Here is a 21441-nt window from a genome sequence, read left to right as displayed (position 1 = left end):
TTTTTCCCCGGGACTTTTGGCATGTATCCCACTCCGCCATGCCCCCCTCCAGGTGTTAGACCCCTTGAAACATCTTTTCCATCACTTTTGTGGCCAGCATAATTATTTTTTTTTTCAAAGTTCGCATCCCCATTGAAGTCTATTGCGGTTCGCGAACTTTAACGCGAACCGAACCTTCCGAGGAAGTTCGCGAACCAGGTTCGCGAACCTAAAATCGGAGGTTCGGCCCAACTCTACTAACTCCTGCCCTGCCTGCTCTGCGCGTCCACGCGCTCCTCACCACGTAATCCCCAGCTGGTTTCCTGGCATACTTGTGGGATTTTTACTGCTGTATCGCTGTATAGCTCCGAGGAGGGCTGTTTGACGCATGGATCAATTGGTACACAAATTGTGCCTCACACACTAGAGAGGAACAACTGTCTGTGTAGTCATTTACTGACAGCCTGGAAACAGGCAGCTGAGTGGTAGCGAAACAGGAAAAACGGGTGCAGGGGCCTTTGTAGAAAAAAGTGTGCCGACTATTTTCATATCGACATGCCTCGGTACCAGCGATTTTATCATGCGCCCTAATTTCCCTGCTTTGCTGCAAACCATGGCATAGTGGTGCGAAATTTACTGCCAATTTCGGTTTAGTGGCAGTGCTCCCGGGTGCCCAAAATTAATGGTTAGGCAATGGAGGGTCTTGGGGTAGGCATCAGTAGAGAGAGGTCTTAAGGTTAGACATTGGTAGAAGGAGATCTTAGGGTCAGGCATCAGTAAAGGGAGGTCTTAGGGCCTATTTCCACTACACGCAGATTGGATGCAGAATGGATGCAGAAAAACCGATTTCAATCAATGCCTTTGGGAAAATCTGCATCAGAAAAATTGCGTTTAGTGGAAACAAGCCCATACACATTCATTGGAGTCAGTTTTTCTGCATCCAATCTGCATCAAGTGGAAACAGGCCCTTAGGGTTAGGCATCCATAGAGGGAGGTCTAAAGGTGGCCAATAACTGTCCAATTTTAGCGAAAAAACGTTCGAGTGATCAGAAATTCTGATCGGATGAAAAATTGTTCACTACACCATCAACGAACCAATCTTTGCTTCCTATCTATCACATCCAACAAGAAAATCCAAATTTTGGTTTCATCAAAATTCAATCGGACGACTAGTTTTATAATCGTTTGTAATCGATTGTCCCCATCAACTGAAATTATTTACAACCAATCCGATCAGAATTTCTGATCACTCTAACGATTTTTCACTAGAAATTGGACCATTAGTGGCCACCTGTAGGGTCAGGCATCATTAGAGGGAGGGTTCTATGTTAGAGTAGGGTTAGGTTAAGACATAATAAAATATTGGTAAACATTACGGATATTTTACTCTTGGAATTAAGTAGTAGAATATTGGTAATTTTACAGATATTTTACTAGCACCAATCTCCTGTGCCCTTTTTTCAAGGCGCCTTTTTTACATGTACATGAGTGGGAGACCAAATGGTTACTGCAGCAATTGCAAATATAGTGCATATCCTGCATATCCACCATTGAGGAACTGCTCCATTTGCTATATATTTCAACACTTATATGCAATACTAGCTTTGGCTTGCACTGACTCGAGAGAGATCTTGATACATAATGTGGCTTTTGATGTGCATTGTTTTATGCTTGCAGGCATTATATGGCTAAACCACTATTATAATGGTTTTAGTGTTTAATAGGATTGGTAGCTGTCTGGATTTTAATGGGGGATCTCTGTATTGGGGGAGGGGATAGGGAGTTATGGGAGATCTCTGTATTGGGGAAGGGGATAGGGAGTTATGGGGGATCACTGTATTGGGGGAGGGGATATGGAGTTATGTGGGATCACTGTATTGGGGGAGGGGATATGGAGTTATGGGGGATCACTGTATTGGGGAAGGGGATAGGGAGTTATGGGGGATCACTGTATTGGGGGAGGGGATAGGGAGTTATGGGGGATCACTGTATTGGGGGAGGGGATAGGGAGTTATGGGGATCACTGTATTGGGGAAGGGGATAGGGAGTTATGGGGGATCACTGTATTGCCATGATTTGGGGAGGAGACAAGAAGTTATGGGGATCTCTGTATTGTGGGAGGGGATAGCGAGTTATGGGGGATCATTATATTGTGGGAGGGGATAGGGCGTTAGAGGGGATCTCTATATTGGGGGAGGGGAAAGGGAGTTAGGGGGGGGATCTCTGTATTGGGGGAGGGGATAGGGAGTTATGGGGGGTCTCTGTATTGAGGTAGGGGATAGGGAGTTATGGGGGATCTCTGTATTGCCTGTAATGGGGGAGGAGAGAAGTAGGGGGCAGGGGTGTTTCCCACACTTACCTGATGGCGGAATCTGCATCAACATTCTGCACTGGACACACAATCCTGTTTTTCTGGCTTTTCTGTAAAGAAGAATGACATGTGTCATGAATCGCCCAATCACTATGTGCTGAAAACACAGAGCTGTACTCTACATGCCTACATAGACGGGGAGATTTCTGTCCCCTAAACCTCCTTCATCAGGAACCTTCAAACTCATCAGCAAAGCAACCCACTCACCAGTCCCATCCCAGCCACCTGAGATATCCACCATCAGCATCTTTGAACCCCTCACCCAGCCCTTTCCTCCCTTACTATCCAATTCCAATAAGGGTCGGTTCACAATGGCTCCTACGGCAGTGTGATTAGCCAATGCTAAATGCTTTTATGCAACCTGCAAGATGGGGCAACCACCAAACGCAACTGCTACGGTACGCTACATGTAACGTTCCAGAAATTTTCATCTACCCCAACGTTCGCACAATCACCAGCAAACAATGATAAATGCATTAAGTTGAATGCTCCCGTTAATCTTAAGGCGGGCACCGGTCGAGGACGAGGATGGACGCTCGCAGAAGCCCATGTGAACCAGCTCTAATTCATGCGGGACTTCACATAAGTGCCAGTATTATAATCTACCTGATCTCCATGGAAACAGATTCTGCACAACGCAACATATTGCCAGTGGACCAGCTGTCAGTTATCACGCTTAGTTCTAGACATATTCACAGAGGTCTAGATAGAACGTTGTCAAAACGAAAGCTAAGGTCATACACGTGAGGTCAGATGGCTGAGGTACAAAGGATGAGACAAAGGCTAGGTCGAAAACAGGCTAGGGTCATACACGGGAGATCAGATGGCTGAGGTACAAAGGATGAGACAAAGGCTAGGTCGATAACAGGCTAGGGTCATACACGGGAGATCAGATGGCTGAGGTACAAAGGATGAGACAAAGGCTAGGTCAATAACAGGCTAGGGTCATACACCTGAGATCAGATGGCTGAGGTACAAAGGATGAGACAAAGGCTAGGTCAATAACAGGCTAGGGTCATACACGTGAGATCAGATGGCTGAGGTACAAAGGATGAGACAAAGGCTAGGTCGACAACAGGCTAGGGTCATACACGTGAGATCAGATGGCTGAGGTACAAAGGATGAGACAAAGGCTAGGTCAATAACAGGCTAGGGTCATACACGTGAGATCAGATGGCTGAGGTACAAAGGATGAGACAAAGGCTAGGTCAATAACAGGCTAGGGTCATGAAATCAGATGGCTGAGGTACAAAGGATGAGACAAAGGCTAGGTCGATAACAGGCTAGGGTCATACACAGGAGATCAGATGGCTGAGGTACAAAGGATGAGACAAAGGCTAGGTCGATAACAGGCTAGGGTCATACACAGGAGATCAGATGGCTGAGGTACAAAGGATGAGACAAAGGCTAGGTCGATAACAGGCTAGGGTCATACACAGGAGATCAGATGGCTAGGGAGTTATGGGGATCTCTGTATTGTATAATTACCCCCAGTGAGTGAGACTGATCTGCATACTTACCGCCGATGAGTAAAGCGGATGATCTGGACATCAGGAAGGCAGAATTGTATAGAAGATTAACAATGGCCACCTCCATACATCAGATGTCACTGTCTGGTGACATTTAGCTCCAAATAATAAAAATAGGGGCGTGGCTGGCCGCGTGGCTGTGAAGCTCTTTCTGACAGCTCCCTAATCAGCGGCTTATCAGCTACAATCTCACTCGTTATGAACAAAGGACAGAGGCGTAGCTATGGTTTTCAGCGGGGCACTTCGGGCAGCCAGCAAGCTGCCTCTCACATGGGGGTGCAGGAGTTGTGCTGAGCTCCCTCACATTTCTGTGTCTGGGGACATATGTCCCCCCTTGCCCACCCATAGCTACGCCTCTGGTGAGAGCAGTGGTGTAGCTACGGAGCTATGGGCCCCGGTGCAAGTTTTACATGGGGCCCCCCAAACACTCTATACATAACAATTGATACGGCGCACCAAAACCTGCCAAGGACAACCACAGTGTCAGAAGTGCAAGAAGGGGATAGGGAACAGTATGTTAATTATTACAAGTATTTAGAGCATCTATAGAAGTTATTATTACCAGCACAGGACCAATAGAGAACTAATACTGTGTTTGAGGGAGGGCCCCATGGGGCCCCTCTGGCCCAAGGGCCCTGATGCGGTTGCTACCTCTGCAACCCCTATTGCTACGCCACTGGGTGAGAGATGCTCCAGGACACAGAGCTCACAATGAGCCAAAAAAAAAAAAAAGACAATCTCACCTGCCAGTGAAGCTATTTGAGATGTATATCACAGATGTCAGGGGGAAGGGAAGAGCCCAAGGCAGCAGAATGCAGGGCACTGAGGAGAGACAATGGTTAATTTGCATATATTCAGCAGTGTTGCTCTGGGAGACATCTCAAGCTCACTCCAACCTAAATTATCGCAAATTCTTTCTGTTTTAGAGGCACAGACTAACCAGCAAGCTCATGGTGACCCAGAACTCATTGGAGTGTGTAAGGAACTACAATGGTCCTAAAAGCCCCCTTACTAAAAGCCCACTTACTTCTAAGGGTACAATGGTTAATTTGCATATATTCAGCAGTGTTGCTCTGGGAGACATCTCAAGCTCACTCCAACCTGAATTATCGCAAATTCTTTCTGTTTTAGGAAAGCAAACTTTTGTTTTTCTGTTTTAGGAAAGCAAACTTTTGTTTTTCTTAACATCTTAGTAAAGGGGCTTTTAGGACCATTGTAGTCCCTTACACACTCCAATGAGTTCTGGGTCACCATGAGCTGGCTGGTTAGTCTGTACCACTGAGGAGAGAATGCAGGTACAGTATGTGGAGGAGAGTCAGATTACTCCCAAAAGAATAAAGGTAAGGCCAGTGGGCCACACAGAGAGCAAAGACACCAGGCAAGGAGGAACAACAACATAAAAGACCAATCCCCAGCTCTGCAGAGTCCTCTCCAAACAAGTCCAAACCCCACAAGAAACATCTAGCAGCAGAGGCCTTAGCAACTTCAGAGGGAGAGGAAGGGGGAGAAGAGGAGGCTTCTCTGGCCCAATATCGCACTTCAAACATTGCGGTCACAGACGCAGTACTTCAAAATATGCAACTGACCATTAAAAGTGACATGAAGAAAGACATTAATAGAGTCTCATCAGACCTGCAGAGATCGATAGATGAGCTTGGGGACAGAACAGATCATGTACAAACTAAGATGGCGAAATTTGCAACTGCCCATAATGAAATAGTCGACTCCCACAATCAGAGCCGGGACAAGGTCCTCCAGCACCCAAGGCTGAGACACCAAGGTGAGCCCCCCATCCCTCCCACTCCAGCGGTCACACACTGATTGCTATTAGACTAAGAGGTGCCCCAAGGCCCCCAACCTCCCCAACACCTTAATCTCTTATCTGGCTTGCAGTCACTGCTATGTATCCCCTTTTCTTATTTCTTTCTGCTTCATACACAATTAGGAATGACAGCTGAATGAATTCTGCGCCCCCTCCTACACTGCGCCCTGAGGCTGGAGCCTCTCCAGGCTATGCCTCGGCCGGCCCTGCCCACAATGATTTAATCGATGATGTGGCATGGCTATAACAAAAGGTGATTGATCAGGAAGACCGTTCCAGATGAAATAACATCAAGTTTCGATGTATTCCAGAATCAGTGGGCACATCTGATCAACAAACATTTATCACCAGAATGTTTAAGCTTCTGCATCCCCTGGCCAGGGCCGGTTTAAGCAACAATGGGGCCCCAGGGCAAAATAAATCTGGGGGGCCCCTCAACAGATACCCCGGAACAAAAATCGGCATTAAGGGACCTTTTTTGCAGCTGGTATAGTCAGAGTGTGAAGCCCCAATCGGTCGGAGCTCCACATTCTGGCTACCCCAGCCTGCATGGGGGACTAGGGGTTAAAAAGTTAAAAAATTGCCACACTCTAAACATAAATTTTTTTGGGGAAAATAGGAAAAAATGCCAGGGATCTTCATACAGCCATATTGCGACTGTATAGCGATCCCTGGCCAAATCGCTGCGGCTGCGTATGGACCCCCTGGAAACCCTGTCAGGAAATGTATTGCGCTTTCTTTTGATGCATGTAAAATTACACTACCGTTAGGTTTGCTACTAAAAGTGACATTTCCCGCATTTAAAAGTATACTTTTTTCCTTGAAAACTTTAAAATCGATTTTCTCAAAAACTATAAGGTCTTTTTGAAAAATAGTTTTTTCCTCTTATTCCCAATGATCTCCTTAACATATCCTGCAAATTTAGGGTTTCTAGCATTAAAGGTGGATTTGCTATTAACCGTTAAAGTCGGCGGGTTTTTTAAATGTGTATTTTTTTCCTTTGAAACTTTAAAATCGATTTTCTCAAAAACTATAAGGTCTTTTTGAAAAAAATAATTTCCTCTTGTAGCCACTGGGGGCCCCTACAAGCTCTGGGGCCCTGGGGCAATTGCCCCCTTTGCCTCTATGGTAGCGCCGGCCCTGCCCCTGGCCTCAGAGAATGATCTATTGATCGATAGGATTCATCGTATCCTGAAGCCCAAAGGGCTTTCAAAAACATTCCAAGAGATGTGCTAGCTAGGCTGCACTTTTTCCACATAAAAGACAGGTTAATGGCATCCTGAAAAGTACCAGAACATTACATTCTTACAGACATTTCTGCTGCCACTGCGATGATGAGGAAATCTTTCCAAGATATCACTAGGTACCTAAGAGAAGAAAAGATCCTATACTGTTGAGGCTTTCCAACTAAGCTAATCGTGACAAAATCCAGTTGGACATTTGTCATCTCTAAATCAAAGGAGGGTTTGGACCTGATTCGAGATTGGAAATCTGTTAATCCGCAGGGATCTTTACCTTCTTCTCGCTCCAGTTCAAAATCACCACCACACTGCACGGTGGACTGGCAGATTGTTGGCGCACAAAAAAAGATTACAGATAAAGTCATAACGGAGATCGTTTCCCCTTCAAACTCCCCATATAAGCGATCTATGCTTTGGAAAGAAGCATTAAAGAACAATGCAGATATTCTCTGTATCCAGAAGTCTTATTTCCAAAAGGGTAACTCACCTACATTTTCTCATTCCAGATATCCACATATCTTCTCTGCAGAAGCAACAGCCAAAAGAAAGGGTGTGATTATAGCCTTATATATTATATATAATATTATAATATTATTATAATTATTATATATATAATTATTATAATTATATAATATATAATATTATATATACTATTGCCTTTCAGGAAACGCAGGTTTTTCTAGATCCACAGGGCAGGCTTATTGTTTTGGTAGCACTTTTTAAAAATAAACCAAAAACTTTAGTAAACCTGTATTCTCCGAACTCTAATCAACCAGCATTTGTGAAAGAGATAGTTAAACTGGCTAGAACATTACAGAAAGGGAATATTCTCCTGATAGGAGACTTTAATTTAGTGATAGATCTAGATCTGGATTCGTGTAATCCCCAAAGATCACTGTCCACTACACTTAAAAACTTCCTATAAAAAGAAAGTCTATATGATATATTGAGATGTCAGCACGGGCAGCACGGTGGCATAGTGGTTAGCGCTTTCGCCTTGCAGCGCTGGGGTCCTCGGTTCGAATCCCAGCCAGGGCACTATCTGTAAGGAGTTTGTATGTTCTCTCCGTGTCTGCGTGGGTTTCCTCCGGGCACACTGGTTTCCTCCCACATTTCAAAAACATACAGATAAGTTAATTGGCTTTCCCTAAATTGGCCCTAGACTACAATAAATACACTACACGATACATACATAGACATACAACTATGGTAGGCATTAGATTGTGAGCTCCTCTGAGGGACAGTTAGTGACAAGACTATATACTCTGTACAGCGCTGCGTAAGATGTCGGTGCTATATAAATACTAAATAATAATAATAATAAAAAATGTCACCATGCTTCTGAACGAGATTTCTCCTTTTTTTCAACAGCCTACCACTCATATTCAAGAATAAATTTAGCTATAGCAGATAAATTCTTATTACAAGAGATTACAAATTCTGAACTAGGATCAATAACTTGGTCTGATCACACCCAACTATTCATAACTATTAATGTAGATGGTTGTATTAAAAGAGAGGGTATTTGGAGACTCTCCAGATAATTATTAGGTTATCCACCTTATAACATCCAGTGGAAACAAGCCCTGGAGGAATACTTCTTGTTGAATGAGAGTCCTGGTATGAGTAAAGAGATTATTTGGGAGGCACATAAAGCTTATATAAGTGGGGTATATATCTCACTCCAAGCCAAATTACAAAAACGAGCTGCTCAATTGATGAACCTCTTAGAAAAAATAAGACAACTTGAACTAAAACACAAAAACTATCTAAAAACTGAGACGTTGAAAAACTTCAATCTGCACAGAGTGAGCTACATGACCTGACCATGCTGAAATTTGAAAACAACCTCTTTAGAACTAAAGCAAGATTCTATGCTCAAGGCAAGAGGGTAGGTAAATTAATGGCCAACTAGGTTAAAAATAGACAGGCCAAATCTAGAATAGTATATAAGGAGTAAAGACAGTAATAAAAAAAATATACAATCCAAAAGAAGTTGCCAATAGATTTGCAGAATATTATCATGATCTCTATAATCTAAAAGATCAAAGTGATGTGAATCAACCAGACATAGATTTGATATCAAAGTTTACTGGGAAGCTCAACCTACCTAAAATTAAAACAGAAGATAAGCACTTTTTGGCCAGACCAATAGGAAATCGGGAAATCTCCAAAGCAATTAAATCTCTCAAAACGAATAAGTCCCGACGGACTTAATAATGATTATTATAAAAATTATAGTCACATTTTGCTCCCCCCACTTAACAGAATTATTTAATTTAATTAAGAACAGCAGTTCAACATCAGAAGAAATGTTGCTAACCTACTATTGTCAGTAGGGTATTGTACCGTGTTAGCCATCAGTAAAAGCAAGATGTTTTAAATCAGGATGATACCATTTATTGGCTAACTACAAATGAGTAAGAATAAACAAGCTTTCGGCCTTGCAGCCTTCGTCAGGTTTACATCCTGTGATGTAAACCTGACGAAGGCTGCAAGGCCGAAAGCTTGTTTATTTTCTCATCGGGTCTTCTTTTGGATCAATGTAAGATCTCCAATAAAACCAGACAAGGTTGCCCTCTCTCCCCTTTAGTTTTTAACCACTTGAGGACTCAGCCTTTACCCCCCTTAAGGACCAGCGCTGTTTTTTATGATCTGTGCTGGGTGGGCTCTGCAGCCCCCAGCACAGATCAGGTTGCAGGCAGAGCGATCAGATCGCCCCCTTTTTTCCCCCCTATGGGGATGATGTGCAGGGGGGGTCTGATAGCTCCTGCCGGCTGGCAAGTTGCGAGGGGGGGCACCTCAAAGTCCCCCTGTGCGGCGAAATTCCCCCCCTCCCTCTCCTCCCTCTCACCCCTGGTGATCGGGGCTGCACAGGACGCTATCCGTCCTGTGCAGCCAGTGACAGGCTGTCCTCTGTCACATGGCGGCGATCCCCGGCCGCTGATTGGCCGGGGATCGCCGATCTGCCTTACGGCGCTGCTGTAGCAGCAGCGCCGTTCAATGTAAACAAAGAAGACAAACGTCTACTGCGTTTACATTTAGTCTGCGAGCCGCGATCAGCGCAGGCTATTCACGGAGACCCGCTCCGTGATCTAACAGGAAACGGCTGCTCACGCGAGTGGCCTTTCCTGATTATTTAGGGAGGCACCTGGCGACGCAGATGTGCGTCGCTGGTCCTCCAGCTACCACTTTGCCACCGCACAGTATGAGGGTGCGGTCGGCAAGTGGTTAATCTCACAATGGAACCACTAGCAGAATCTCTTCGCACACACCCTAAAATTTCAGGAATTAAACAAGGCAATATCACACGTACAACAGCACTGTATGCTGATGATGTTATAATTATGATGACAGATGTCCAAAACTCCCTAAAACACACCCATAATATACTACAACAATTTAGCGACATCTCCTACTATAAAGTAAATTCCAAAAAAATGCAAAATTTTGGGTATCAATATAGACCAACGAACTAAAAATCAACGTCTGAAACAATTTCCATACACATGGGCCCCTAAAGCTGTCACTTATTTAGGTATAAAATTAACCTCATCTAGCTCCTTGTTATATATGTTATGGCCAGAACCCAACGTCTGGCCACTTCGGGTTCTGGTCTGTCCCAACTAGAAGTGACATTGCTTATCTGACCCACCTACATGGGTATTTGTTCTTGCTCTTGTCTTTTTTTTGTACTTTTGATATCATCTAATAAGATGTTTTATTACAAAAAATTGGGGCCTACAGGTGATAGATCCAGGGGTCTTACGGGTTACTCTTGATTGTCGAAGTGACACATCGATCTGATTTATATTTGCACAGTAGACAGAGAATACTCTGAAAAATTGCTCTGAATAGTATTACGAAGTTATGCATGAAGGAAATTTGGGATTGGACTATGGATAAGGTGGGAGCAGCAGGTATAATCCTCAGAGGGAAATAGCTTACCCTTGTAGCACGGGAAAACCTGAAGTTTACTTTCTATGATTTGGTTATCTACTGGTTTATCTCACTTTTGTTTCGTTGTTTTTTTTTTATAAACTCTTCCTATATGAAGACACTTTTTGGCAAATATAAGAAGCGTCGTATGCTCAGTTTAAACACTAACAGAACTTTTAAGAGTGCCCGAGGTGGACTCAAAAAACGGAAAAAAAAAAAAGTAGGCTACCTGATCCGTGGAGCTGAGTGGATCAAGTAGCCACAAATCCGCCACTCCCGTGGGTCACAATGGCCCACTTTCACTTTGGTGACCTCTGGGTCACAACGCTGCACAGAGAGACTGTGCCTCTCACAGTGTGCAGGGAGGCGGGGGAGCGGCAGGAGGTGTGGCCAGGGAGAGAGAGCTGCCCAATGGCAGCTCAAGAAACCCCGTAGGAATGCCCCTGTCGGCCATTTTGAACTGGGAATTCCTCTCCCCTGTGTTTACCTCCAAGATAACGACAAATGTGGTCACTAATCTCAGGGGGCTATATTGCGGCGGTGGGGGGGGGGGGGTGCAGAGAGGGGTGGTTGGGGGACACAGAGGCATGTCAGGAGGCAGAGAACATGTCTCTGTGTCCCATCTGCCCCCCCCCCCTCCACTTCCTACACACACACACCAAGAACCACCTTGGGTTCTCTTTAAAGAGGAACTTCAGCCTAAACAAACATACTATCATTAAGTTACATTTGTTATGTTAATTAAAATAGATAGGTAATATAATCTCTTACCCACACTGTTTTAAAAGAACAGGCAAATGTGTTTGATTTCATGATGGCAGCCATCTTTTTGGTTGTAATGAGGTGGCAGGGAGCATGATACACAGTTTCAACTGAACTGTCCTGTGTCCTGAGCACCTCTCCCAGTTGCTAGGCAACGTGAATAACAACATAGGAAATCCCATCATGCTCTGCACAGCATCAGGGGAAAAAAGCCCGGGCTTTTTTTCTTTGATGGGTGGAGCTTAGCTAAAAATGCAGCTAAAAATGATGCTTTGGTAAGAAAAACAAAGTTCTGATGCTGTGAAACTGTTAAAGAAACACCAAGCCTTTTCAGTTCTGCTGAGTAGATTTTTAGTCCGGAGGTTCACTTTAAGAAGAAATCATGCGGTTTGTTTGAATATGTTATTTTGTCTCTTTACACCCCTCTTTAAAACAAAATGTGGCCTTTTGTTACATAACCTTTGTCAAGTATACGATGTATGCATATATTTCTTTGTGCCACAATAAAAAGATTTAAAAACAAAACAAATAATAATAATAATTGTGCAGTGGAGTGATAAGAGGAGATGTCACAACAAGAACATCAGACGGCCGTCAACAAACAATGAACAAAGAAAGTGAGAAGAAATGACACATACAAGCTGTACTTGTATTTCAGAGTGTACATCAGCGCAGCCTGTGTGTCCTCGAAATATCAGAGCACCCCGAGCTATGGGTCAAATCACAGACAAGCCCCACCGAGTTGCTAGTGGCCCTTCACTACTGTCACCCAACACTCCCTCATTATTGTCCTCCAACAACCTGCTGTCTCCAATATCCCCTAACTGCTGTTCCCAATGTCCGCTCACTGCTGCCCCCTAAAACCCTCTCACTATTGTTCTCCAACACCCCCTCACTGCTGTCCCACAACACTCCCTCACTACTGTTCCTAACACCCCCTTAGTACTGCCCCCAACACTCCCTCACAACTGTCACCCAACACTCCCTCACTACTGTCACCCAACACTCCCTCACTACTGTCACCCAACACGCCAGCATTACGTAATGTGTTGGCGCTTTATAAATTACATAAATAAATAAATACTGTCCCCCAACACCTCCTTACTGCTGTGCCCAAACACCCCATCAATACTGTCCCCCAACACCCCCCCACTACTGTTCCACAACACCCTTTCACTGCTGTCCCCAACACCCCTTCACTACTGTTCCCCAACACCCTCTCACTGCCCCAACACCCTCTCACTGCTGTCCCCCAACACCCTCTCACTGCTGTCCTCCAACATCCTCTCACTTCTGTCCCCCAACATCCTCTCACTTCTGTCCCCCAACACCCTCTCACTGCTGTCCCCCAACACCCTCTCACTGCTGTCCCACAACATCCTCTCATTTCTGTCCCCAAACTTCCTCTCACTTCTGTCCCCCAACATCCTCTCACTTCTGTCCCTCAACATCTTCTTACTGCTGTCCCCAACACCCTCTCACTGCTGTCCACCCAACACCCTCTCACTACTGTCCCCCAACATCCTCTCACTTCTGTCCCCCAAAATCCTCTCACTACTGTCACCCAACACCCTCTTACTACTGTCCCCCAACATCCTCTCACTTCTGTCCCCCAATACCCTCTCACTACTGTCCCCCAACATCCTCTCACTACTGTCACCCAACACCCTCTTACTACGGCCCCCGAACACCCTCTCACTTATGTGCCCCAACACCCTCTCACTGCTGTCCACCCAACACCCTCTCACTACTGTCCCCCAACACCCTTTCACTGCTGTCCCCCAACACCCTCTTACTACTGTCCCCAACACCTCCTCACTTCTGTCCCCCAACACCCTCTTACTACTGTTCCCCAACATTCCCTCACTACTGCCCCCCAACACCCTCTCACTACTGTCCCCCAACATTCTCTCACTACTGTCACCCAACACTCTCACTGCTGTCCCCCCAACATACACACACCACACACACAAAACACTACACCCTGTATGTACACACACTAACACACCTAATGAATGTAAAGAATTTCTCACCACTGCTGCTACTTCTGGCAATAAGCCACTCTACCCCTGCAGTGTAGTATAACAGAGGATCACTTGCCTGAAGGAATCTGCCCTTCTGATGGCCTCTGGGAGCAATCTATGCAGGTGATGGAGCTGGATAGCAATACGCTACATGGAGCTCAGACTGGAGATATATATAACTGCGTTTCCAGCTTCTAGAAGAGTCTAAGCAACTGATAGAGCTCTGCTGTCCTCTAGTGTAAACAGTATGAACAGGAGGAGCTACAGTGCAAGCAGTCTGCACAGCTAATGGCCACCTCCCTGCTCTTCCATACCTCCCAACTTTTTGAGATAAGAAAGAGGGACATGTAAGCCACACCCCTAATCACACCCCCAGCACACCCCTAGTCACACAACATAAGTATTTCATAAGAAAAATGTGTTGTTTTAAAATACAAATCACACTGGTCCTTTCTATCCTTGTTCATTTTCCTTCAAACACATTTTTCAGTAGATAGAATACATATATTTACATAGATCTGTACATCAGACCTCAAAGAGGGACAATCAAGGAAGAAAGAGGGACAGGGCTCCTACAGAGGGACTGTCCCTTCAAAAGAGGGACAGTTGTGAGCTATGCTCTTCCCTCTGACTCGCTGCACAATCCCTGCTCCCTCTGCTCCATCCCTGCTCTCTGCTCTATCACTGCTCTCTCTGAAATATCCCTGCTCAACCGCTACCCTCCAATCTGTCTCTCTGCCCTCTCTGTTCCTCCCTCTCCCTTTCTCTGTTCTATCCCTGCTCAATCCCCCCGGCCCTCCCATCTGTCTCTGTTGTATCTCTGCTCTCTCTGCTGTATCCCTGCTCTCCCTACTATATCACTGCTCTCTCTGTTCCTCCCTCTCCCTTTCTCTGTTCTATCCCAGCTCAATCCCCCCCAGCCCTCCCATCTGTCTCTCTGCTGTATCTCTGCTCTCTCTGCTGTATCCCTGCTCTCCCTACTATATCACTGCTCTCTCTGTTCCTCCCTCTCCCTTTCTCTGTTCTATCCCTACTCAATCCCCCCCCCAGCCCTCCTATCTGTCTCTCTGCTGTATCTCTGCTCTCTCTGCTGTATCCCTGCTCTCCCTACTATATCACTGCTCTCTCTGTTTCTCTCTATCTTTATCTGTTCTAACCTTGCTCAACCTGCGCACTCGGATCAGTGAAAAATGGCGCATGGCGCCGACAATATAATAAAGGCGCCTGATAGACTTTCATTGTAAAACGATATTTATCGTTTTTAAGGTAAAAAAACCTTCTGAACGTAATTTATCATTTTAAAACCTTTTTTTTTTTTTGTCCTGCCTGAACGATATTTAAGCCCTGCTTTGCTGCCATTTGGAAAATGTCTGCCCGCTGACTTTAACCTCCCCAGCGGTATTGACAGATTTTCTGTCCATACAAAACATGCTGTGAACAGTATAAACGTGCATACACATCAATACACTCCTGCACTGTATACTAGACCCTTGCTTGACACATTTTGGCAATTTACAGGAAAAAAAAGTTAAAGAAATACATTTTATCACTTTTTGTACAGAAATCCTGGGGAAATTGAACGCTCAGGAGGTTAATGTTTAATAGCAAAGCCCCATTAAAAGCAAGAAACACCAAATTTGCAGGTTATGTTAAGAAGAAAATTGGGAACAAGAGGACATTTTTTTTTTCAAAAAGACCTTATAGTTTTTGAGAAAATCGATTTTACATTTCTCCTTCTGACCGTGGGAAAATTAAATGCCCGGCCAACTTTAGTGGTTAACAGCAAAGCCCCTTTAAATGCCAAAAACACCAAATTTGCAGGGAATGTTAAGAATAACAGTGAAGAAATTATTTTTTTCAAAAAGACCTTATACTGCTTGAGGATATCGATTTTAAAATTTCAAAGAAAAAAGTATACATTTAAATCCCGTAATGACAGTTCTTAGGGAAACAATTCCTGCCGACTTTAGCAGTTAATAGCAAAGGCCCCTTACATCCTAGCAACACCAAATTTGCAGAATATGTTAAAAAGATAGTGGGAAACAATATTTTTTAAAAAAATAAAAATGTAATTTTTTTTTTTTAAATGTTCAGAGTGTGGGATTTTTTTTTTAAATGGCGTGGGGTCCCCCCTCTGGAGGCTCTGTAAACCCTTGTCTCCCATGCAGGCTGGAATAGCCAGAAAGCGGACCCCCGGCCGACTGGGGCTTCGCACCCTGAGGGCCCGTTTCCACTTATGCGGAAACCGCTCCGATTCCGCAGTTTCCCCGCAGGCAAATCGCGCGGGGAAACTCTGCCATAGGAAACTATGGTGCCGCCGGCCGAATCGCTTGCGATAGCGATTCGGCCGGAACCCCCCGCAGAATTCGCTCGGGAGGCAGCGAATCCCATAGCCGTGCATGGCACAGCTGATGGGATTCGCCTGCAATCCCGCACACCCGGAAGAGGAGCCGTGCATCTCGCAGACGCGCGCCGCTCAAGTGGAAACGAGCCCTTAGCTACACCAGCCAGCATGGTCCATGGTATGGGGGGCTCCGGGAGAGAGGAGCGGCAAAGTGGGGCCGTCGACTCCCTGGTGGGGTTCATGGTGGCATCTGGGAGTCCCCTTTATGAAGGGGAACACAGATGCCCACCACTCTCCCAGGAGAAATTAGTATAGGGGTACAAAGTACCCCTTACCCATTTCCACAAAGGGTTAAAAATGAAATAAAAACTCAACAACAAGAAAAGTCCTTTAAAGAGACTCCGTAACAAAAATTGCATCCTGTTTTTTATCATCCTACAAGTTCAAAAAGCTATTCTAATGTGTTCTGGCTTACTGCAGCACGTTCTACTATCACCATCTCTGTAATAAATCAACTTATCTCTCTCTTGTCAGACTTGTCAGCCTGCGTCTGGAAGGCTGCCAAGTTCTTCAGTGTTGTGGTTCTGCTATGAACTCCTCCTTCCAGGCCCCTCTGTGCACACTGCCTGTGTGTTATTTAGGATTAGAACAGCTTCTCTCTTCTCTCTTATCTTTTACAAGCTGGATAAATCGTCCTCTGAGCTGGCTGGGCTTTCACATACTGAAGAATTACAGACAAGGGCAAAGCTGTTTGCAGGAAGAAACAAGCAACCTGAAACTTCAGTGCATGAGAACAGGGGGAAAGAAACACACAAATAATCTCTTGAGATTCAAAAGGAAGGCTGTATACAGCCTGCTTGTGTATGGATGTATTTTCTATGTGTGGACATACTGTACATCAATCTACTTCCTGTTTTGGTGGCCATTTTGTTTGTTTATAAACAAACTTTTTAAAACTGTTTTTAACCACTTTTAATGCGGCGAGGAGCGGCGAAATTGTGTCAGAGGGTAATAGGAGATGTCCCCTAACGCACTGCTATGTTTACTTTTGTGCGATTTTAACAATACAGATTCTCTTTAATGTTCTTAATTAACCAGAAATACTTACCTGTACCTTTAAAAAAAAGTTCCCATGCCAATATCCTTGGAAAAGGTCCCACGTTATAATCTGTTATGTCCCACAACGACAGTATCCTCTATCTTGAGGTCTTCAGAAATACTTACCTGTACCTTTAAGAAAAAATTCCCACGCCAATATCCTCGGGAAAGGTCCCGCGCTATAATCTGTTATGTCCCACGACGACAGTATCCTCTATCTTGTGATCTTCAGAAATACTTACCTGTACCTTTAAGAAAAAAATCCACACCAATATCCTTGGGAAAACCCCATGTCGTCTTTTTTTTTTTTATTTGCTATCACCTTTTTTTTTTAATGTTCAGATGGTGGGAAATTAAAAAAAAAAAAACGACGTGGGGTCCCCTCTCTGGAGGCTCTGTAACCCCTTGTCTCCCATGCAGGCTGGGATAGCCAGAATGCGGAGCCCGGCCGACTGGGGCTTCGCACCCTGAGCTATACCAGCCCGCATGGTCCATGGTATGGGGGGGCTCCGGAGGGGAGGGGCGGCCAAGCTTTCCCCTCTCCCCCTGAGCCTTTGTCCAATCCATGGACAAGGTGCCCCAGGAGGAGGTGGGGGTAACAACTCCCTGGGGGGGAAGGGGACCCCCAGATGGCCACCTCCCTCCCAGGAGAAATTAGTATAGGGGTACAAAGAACCACTTACCCATTTCCACAAAGGGTTAAAAATGAAGTAAAAACACAACTACGAAAAAAGTATTTTATTAATCTAAATTAACCATAAATACTTACCTGTACCTTTAAAAAAAGTTCCCACGCCAGTATCCATGGGAAAAGGTCCCACGGCGACAGTATCCTCTATCTTGCAATCTTCTTTACTTTGATTGAAGATCTCCGCCGCCACACACGCCACCCCCGCTTAACTGCTCTCAGCTATACAGTATAGCTGAGAGCGCGTCTTATGTGACGCATTACCACCGGCTACCGCTGCCCTCCCTGTCTGTGATGCGGACAATTGGCCATGTCCGACGGAAGTGACGGGCCCGGTACCGGCGGATCCAGGAAGCGGAGGATGGCGGCGTGGGAGCGATCCGGGCTTATGGGGCTGGAAGAAGCCCCAGGTATGTATAAAATCTTTTTCTAATTTAACACATCATTCCTCTCTGGTTCCCTTTAAAATGCTAATAGACAAAATAGATATTAGTTGTGGGGCAAATAGATATTTTTCAATACGAACATATCAATAACTGAGAACATATCAATAACTAAGAACATTAACTGTTGCTATATTGGGTATGAAGTTCCATGTACTCCGGCATGACCAAGTTTGAGAGAATATTCAAGGGTCATCAATAGGTTGATTAGACAACATGTGGCGCAATTTCTTCGCCATATTTAAGTTCAAGGCGGTTTGGACGATTATTTGTGGCAGCGTGGGGGATAACGGCAAACGCCAGTTGGATGCAATCAGATGACGAGTGGTACAAAGCATTTAAGTAATGTCCAATCTGTGTGGAGTTGGTATATTATCAAGACCCACATGTAGTACCGCAAGTTGTGGGGTTAGCTGAAAAGATGCTCAAATAGTATTTGAAATATAAGAGTTTACTTCTTTCCAAAGGGATTGGATTGGTTTGCAGTACCAAAATATGTGTGGTAGTGTCCCCACGTAGTTCCAGTTTCTCCAGCAGTCCGAATAGGGATTTTTTTCTTAAAGGTACAGGTAAGTATTTCTGAAGATCTCAAGATAGAGGATACTGTCGTCGTGGGACATAACAGATTATAGCGCGGGACCTTTCCCGAGGATATTGGTGTCGGAATTTTTTCTTAAAGGTACAGGTAAGTATTTCTGAAGATCTCAAGATAGAGCATACTGTTATTGTGGGACATAACAGATTATAGCGTGGGACCTTTTCCAAGGATATTGGCGTGGGAACTTTTTCTTAAAGGTACAGGTAAGTATTTCTGGTTAATTAAGAACATTAAAGGACTTTTCTCGTTGTTGCGTTTTTATTTCATTTAAAGAGGAACTCCAGCCTAAACAAGCATACTGTCATTAAGTTACATTAGTAATATCATCTCTTACCCACCCTGTTTTAAAAGAACAGGCAAAGCGTCTGATGGGGTGGTCGGTGAGGCCCTGTGAATGGAGGCCACTGAGGGGAGATTATGGTTAGTTAGGAGGGATGGACAGGTGGGACGGGTGGGTACTTATTTTTTCTTCTTGGTGAGACCTAAATTATTAGGTGGAGGTTCTATTTCTACACCAGTGCCTATTAGAGGGGTTTGTAAACTGAGGAGGGGTTATTAGCTCTTCCCCAACACATGGGAAATGTTTGGAAGGAGATGGGGCTCATAAGAAAAAGAGTAGGAAGTGAAGAGAAGGAGAATAGTCCCGGGAACAGTGGAGGTGGGTCAGATTTGGGGAAGAAGAATATGGAGGGTGGGGAGGGATATCCTCGGGAATATACTGTATGTGTAAAGATTTGTACTGGTATTTTCTCTTTTGTAAGACATTGGAAAATATTTATTTTTGGATAAATAAAGAATAAATAAAAAAAGAGAACCATGCTCTTGTGAGCTTACAGTCTAAAAAAAAAACCAACAAAAAAAAACAGGCAAATGTTTGATTTCATGGGGGCAGCCATCTTTTTGGTTGAAAGGAGGTGACAGAGAGCATGAGACACAGTTCCAACTGTCCTGTGTCCTGAGCACCTCTCCCAGTTGCTAGGCAACGTGAATAACAACATAGGAAATCCCATCATGCTCTGCACAGCATCAGGGAAAAAAGCCTGTGCTTTTTTTCTTTGATGGGTGGAGCTTAGCTAAAAATGCAGCTAAAATGATGCTTTGGTAAGAAAAGTTCTGATGCTGTGAAACTGTTAAAGAAACACCAAGCTTTTTCAGTTCTGCTGAGTAGATTTTTAGTCCGGAGGTTCACTTTAACCCTTTATGGAAATGGGTAAGGGGTACTTTGTACCCCTATACTCATTTCTCCTAGGAGGGGGCAGGCATCTGGGTTCCTCTTCTTAAAGGGGACTCCCAAATGCCACCATGAACCCCCCAGGGAGTCGTGGCCCTTACCTCCTCCCGGGGCACCGGAGGTGGGGAAGAGCCCCTTGTCCATGGATTAAATAAGGGCTCGGGGGGAAAGGCTTGGCCGCCCCTCTCCCCCAAAGCCCCCTATACCATGGACCATGCGGGATGGGATAGCTCAGGGTGCGAAGCCCCAGTTGGCCGGGGCTCCGCATTCTGGCTATTCCAGCCTGCATGGGAGACAAGGGGTTACAGAGCCTCCAGAGGGGGGACCCCTCGTCATTTAAAAAAAAAATTCCCACACTCTGAACATATAAAAAAATATATATTTTTTTTTAATTAAAATTGTTTAATTTTTTTTTTTTAAATATTGTTTCCCACTATCTTTTTAATATATCCTGCAAATTTGGTGTTGCTAGGATTTAAGGGGCCTTTGCTATTAACTGCTAAAGTCGGCGGGAATTGTTTCCCTAAGGACTGTCACTTCGGGATTTAAATGTATACTTTTTTCTTTGAAATTTTAAAATCGATTTTCTCAAAAAGTATAAGGTCTTTTTGAGAAAACTTTTCTTCTTGTTCCCGCTGTTCTTCTTAACATTCCCTGCAAATTTGGTGTTTCTGGCATTTAAGAGGGCTTTCCTATTAAAGAGACTCTGTAACATGAAAAACATCCCCTGGGGGGTACTCACCTCGGGTGGGGGAAGCCTCGGGATCCTAATGAGGCTTCCCACGCCGTCCTCTGTCCCACGGGGGTCTCGCCGCAGCCCTCCGAACAGCCGGTGACTGTGCCGACTGTCAGTTCAATATTTACCTTTGCTGGCTCCAGCCGGGGCGCTGTGGCGACTTTCGGCACGGAAATAGACGGAAATACCCGATCTCCGTCGGGTCCGCTCTACTGCGCAGGCGCTGGAAACTTGCGCCTGCGCAGTAGAGCAGACCCGACGGCGATCGGGTATTTCCGCCTACTTCGGCGCCGACAGCCATCAGAGCGCCTGCGCAGGAGCCAGGAAGGTAAATATTGCGTCACCGCTGTACGGAGGGCTACAGCGAGACCCCCGAGGGACGTAGGACGGCGTGGGAAGCCTCATTAGGATCCTGAGGCTTCCCCCACCCGAGGTGAGTACCCCCCAGGGGCCGTTTTGTCGTTACAGTTCCTCTTTAACCGCTAAAGTCGGCGGGTGTTTAACCTCCCTGGCGGTAAGCCCGAGCTGAGCTCGGGCTATGCCGCGCAGGGGGAGATCTCAGCCCCTGGTGGGGCGATTTTTAATCTGTAAATTGCTGTGCGCGCAGCCAGCACTTTGCTAGCCGCGCGCACAGCT

At 45.2% G+C, this 21441-nt stretch overlaps 1 protein-coding gene across 3 annotated transcripts in view; it reads right to left on the bottom strand.

Moving 5' to 3' along the window:
• TMEM269 (transmembrane protein 269) overlaps nt 1–14591 on the bottom strand; it is a 37160-nt gene extending 22569 nt beyond the window's left edge. Inside the window, exons 1-2 of one of the 3 annotated variants that reach the window (XM_068241601.1) lie at nt 13744–14591; nt 2339–2400 (exon numbers count right to left, since the gene is read on the bottom strand). In XM_068241601.1, coding sequence (XP_068097702.1) covers nt 2339–2363 — 25 coding nt within the window. In that variant the 5' untranslated portion in view covers nt 2364–2400; nt 13744–14591. Of the gene's footprint in view, nt 1–2338; nt 2401–13676 lie in introns of all 3 variants that reach the window. The other 2 variants (XM_068241599.1, XM_068241598.1) reach the window with 2 other exon arrangements.
• Between the last annotated feature and the right edge of the window lie 6850 nt (nt 14592–21441).

The sequence above is a fragment of the Hyperolius riggenbachi genome, chromosome 6, assembly GCF_040937935.1.
Source record: "Hyperolius riggenbachi isolate aHypRig1 chromosome 6, aHypRig1.pri, whole genome shotgun sequence".
Taxonomy (NCBI): Eukaryota; Metazoa; Chordata; class Amphibia; order Anura; family Hyperoliidae; genus Hyperolius; species Hyperolius riggenbachi.
Note: the sequence above shows the minus strand (reverse complement) of the source record. Positions and strands in the feature narration are given on the sequence as shown.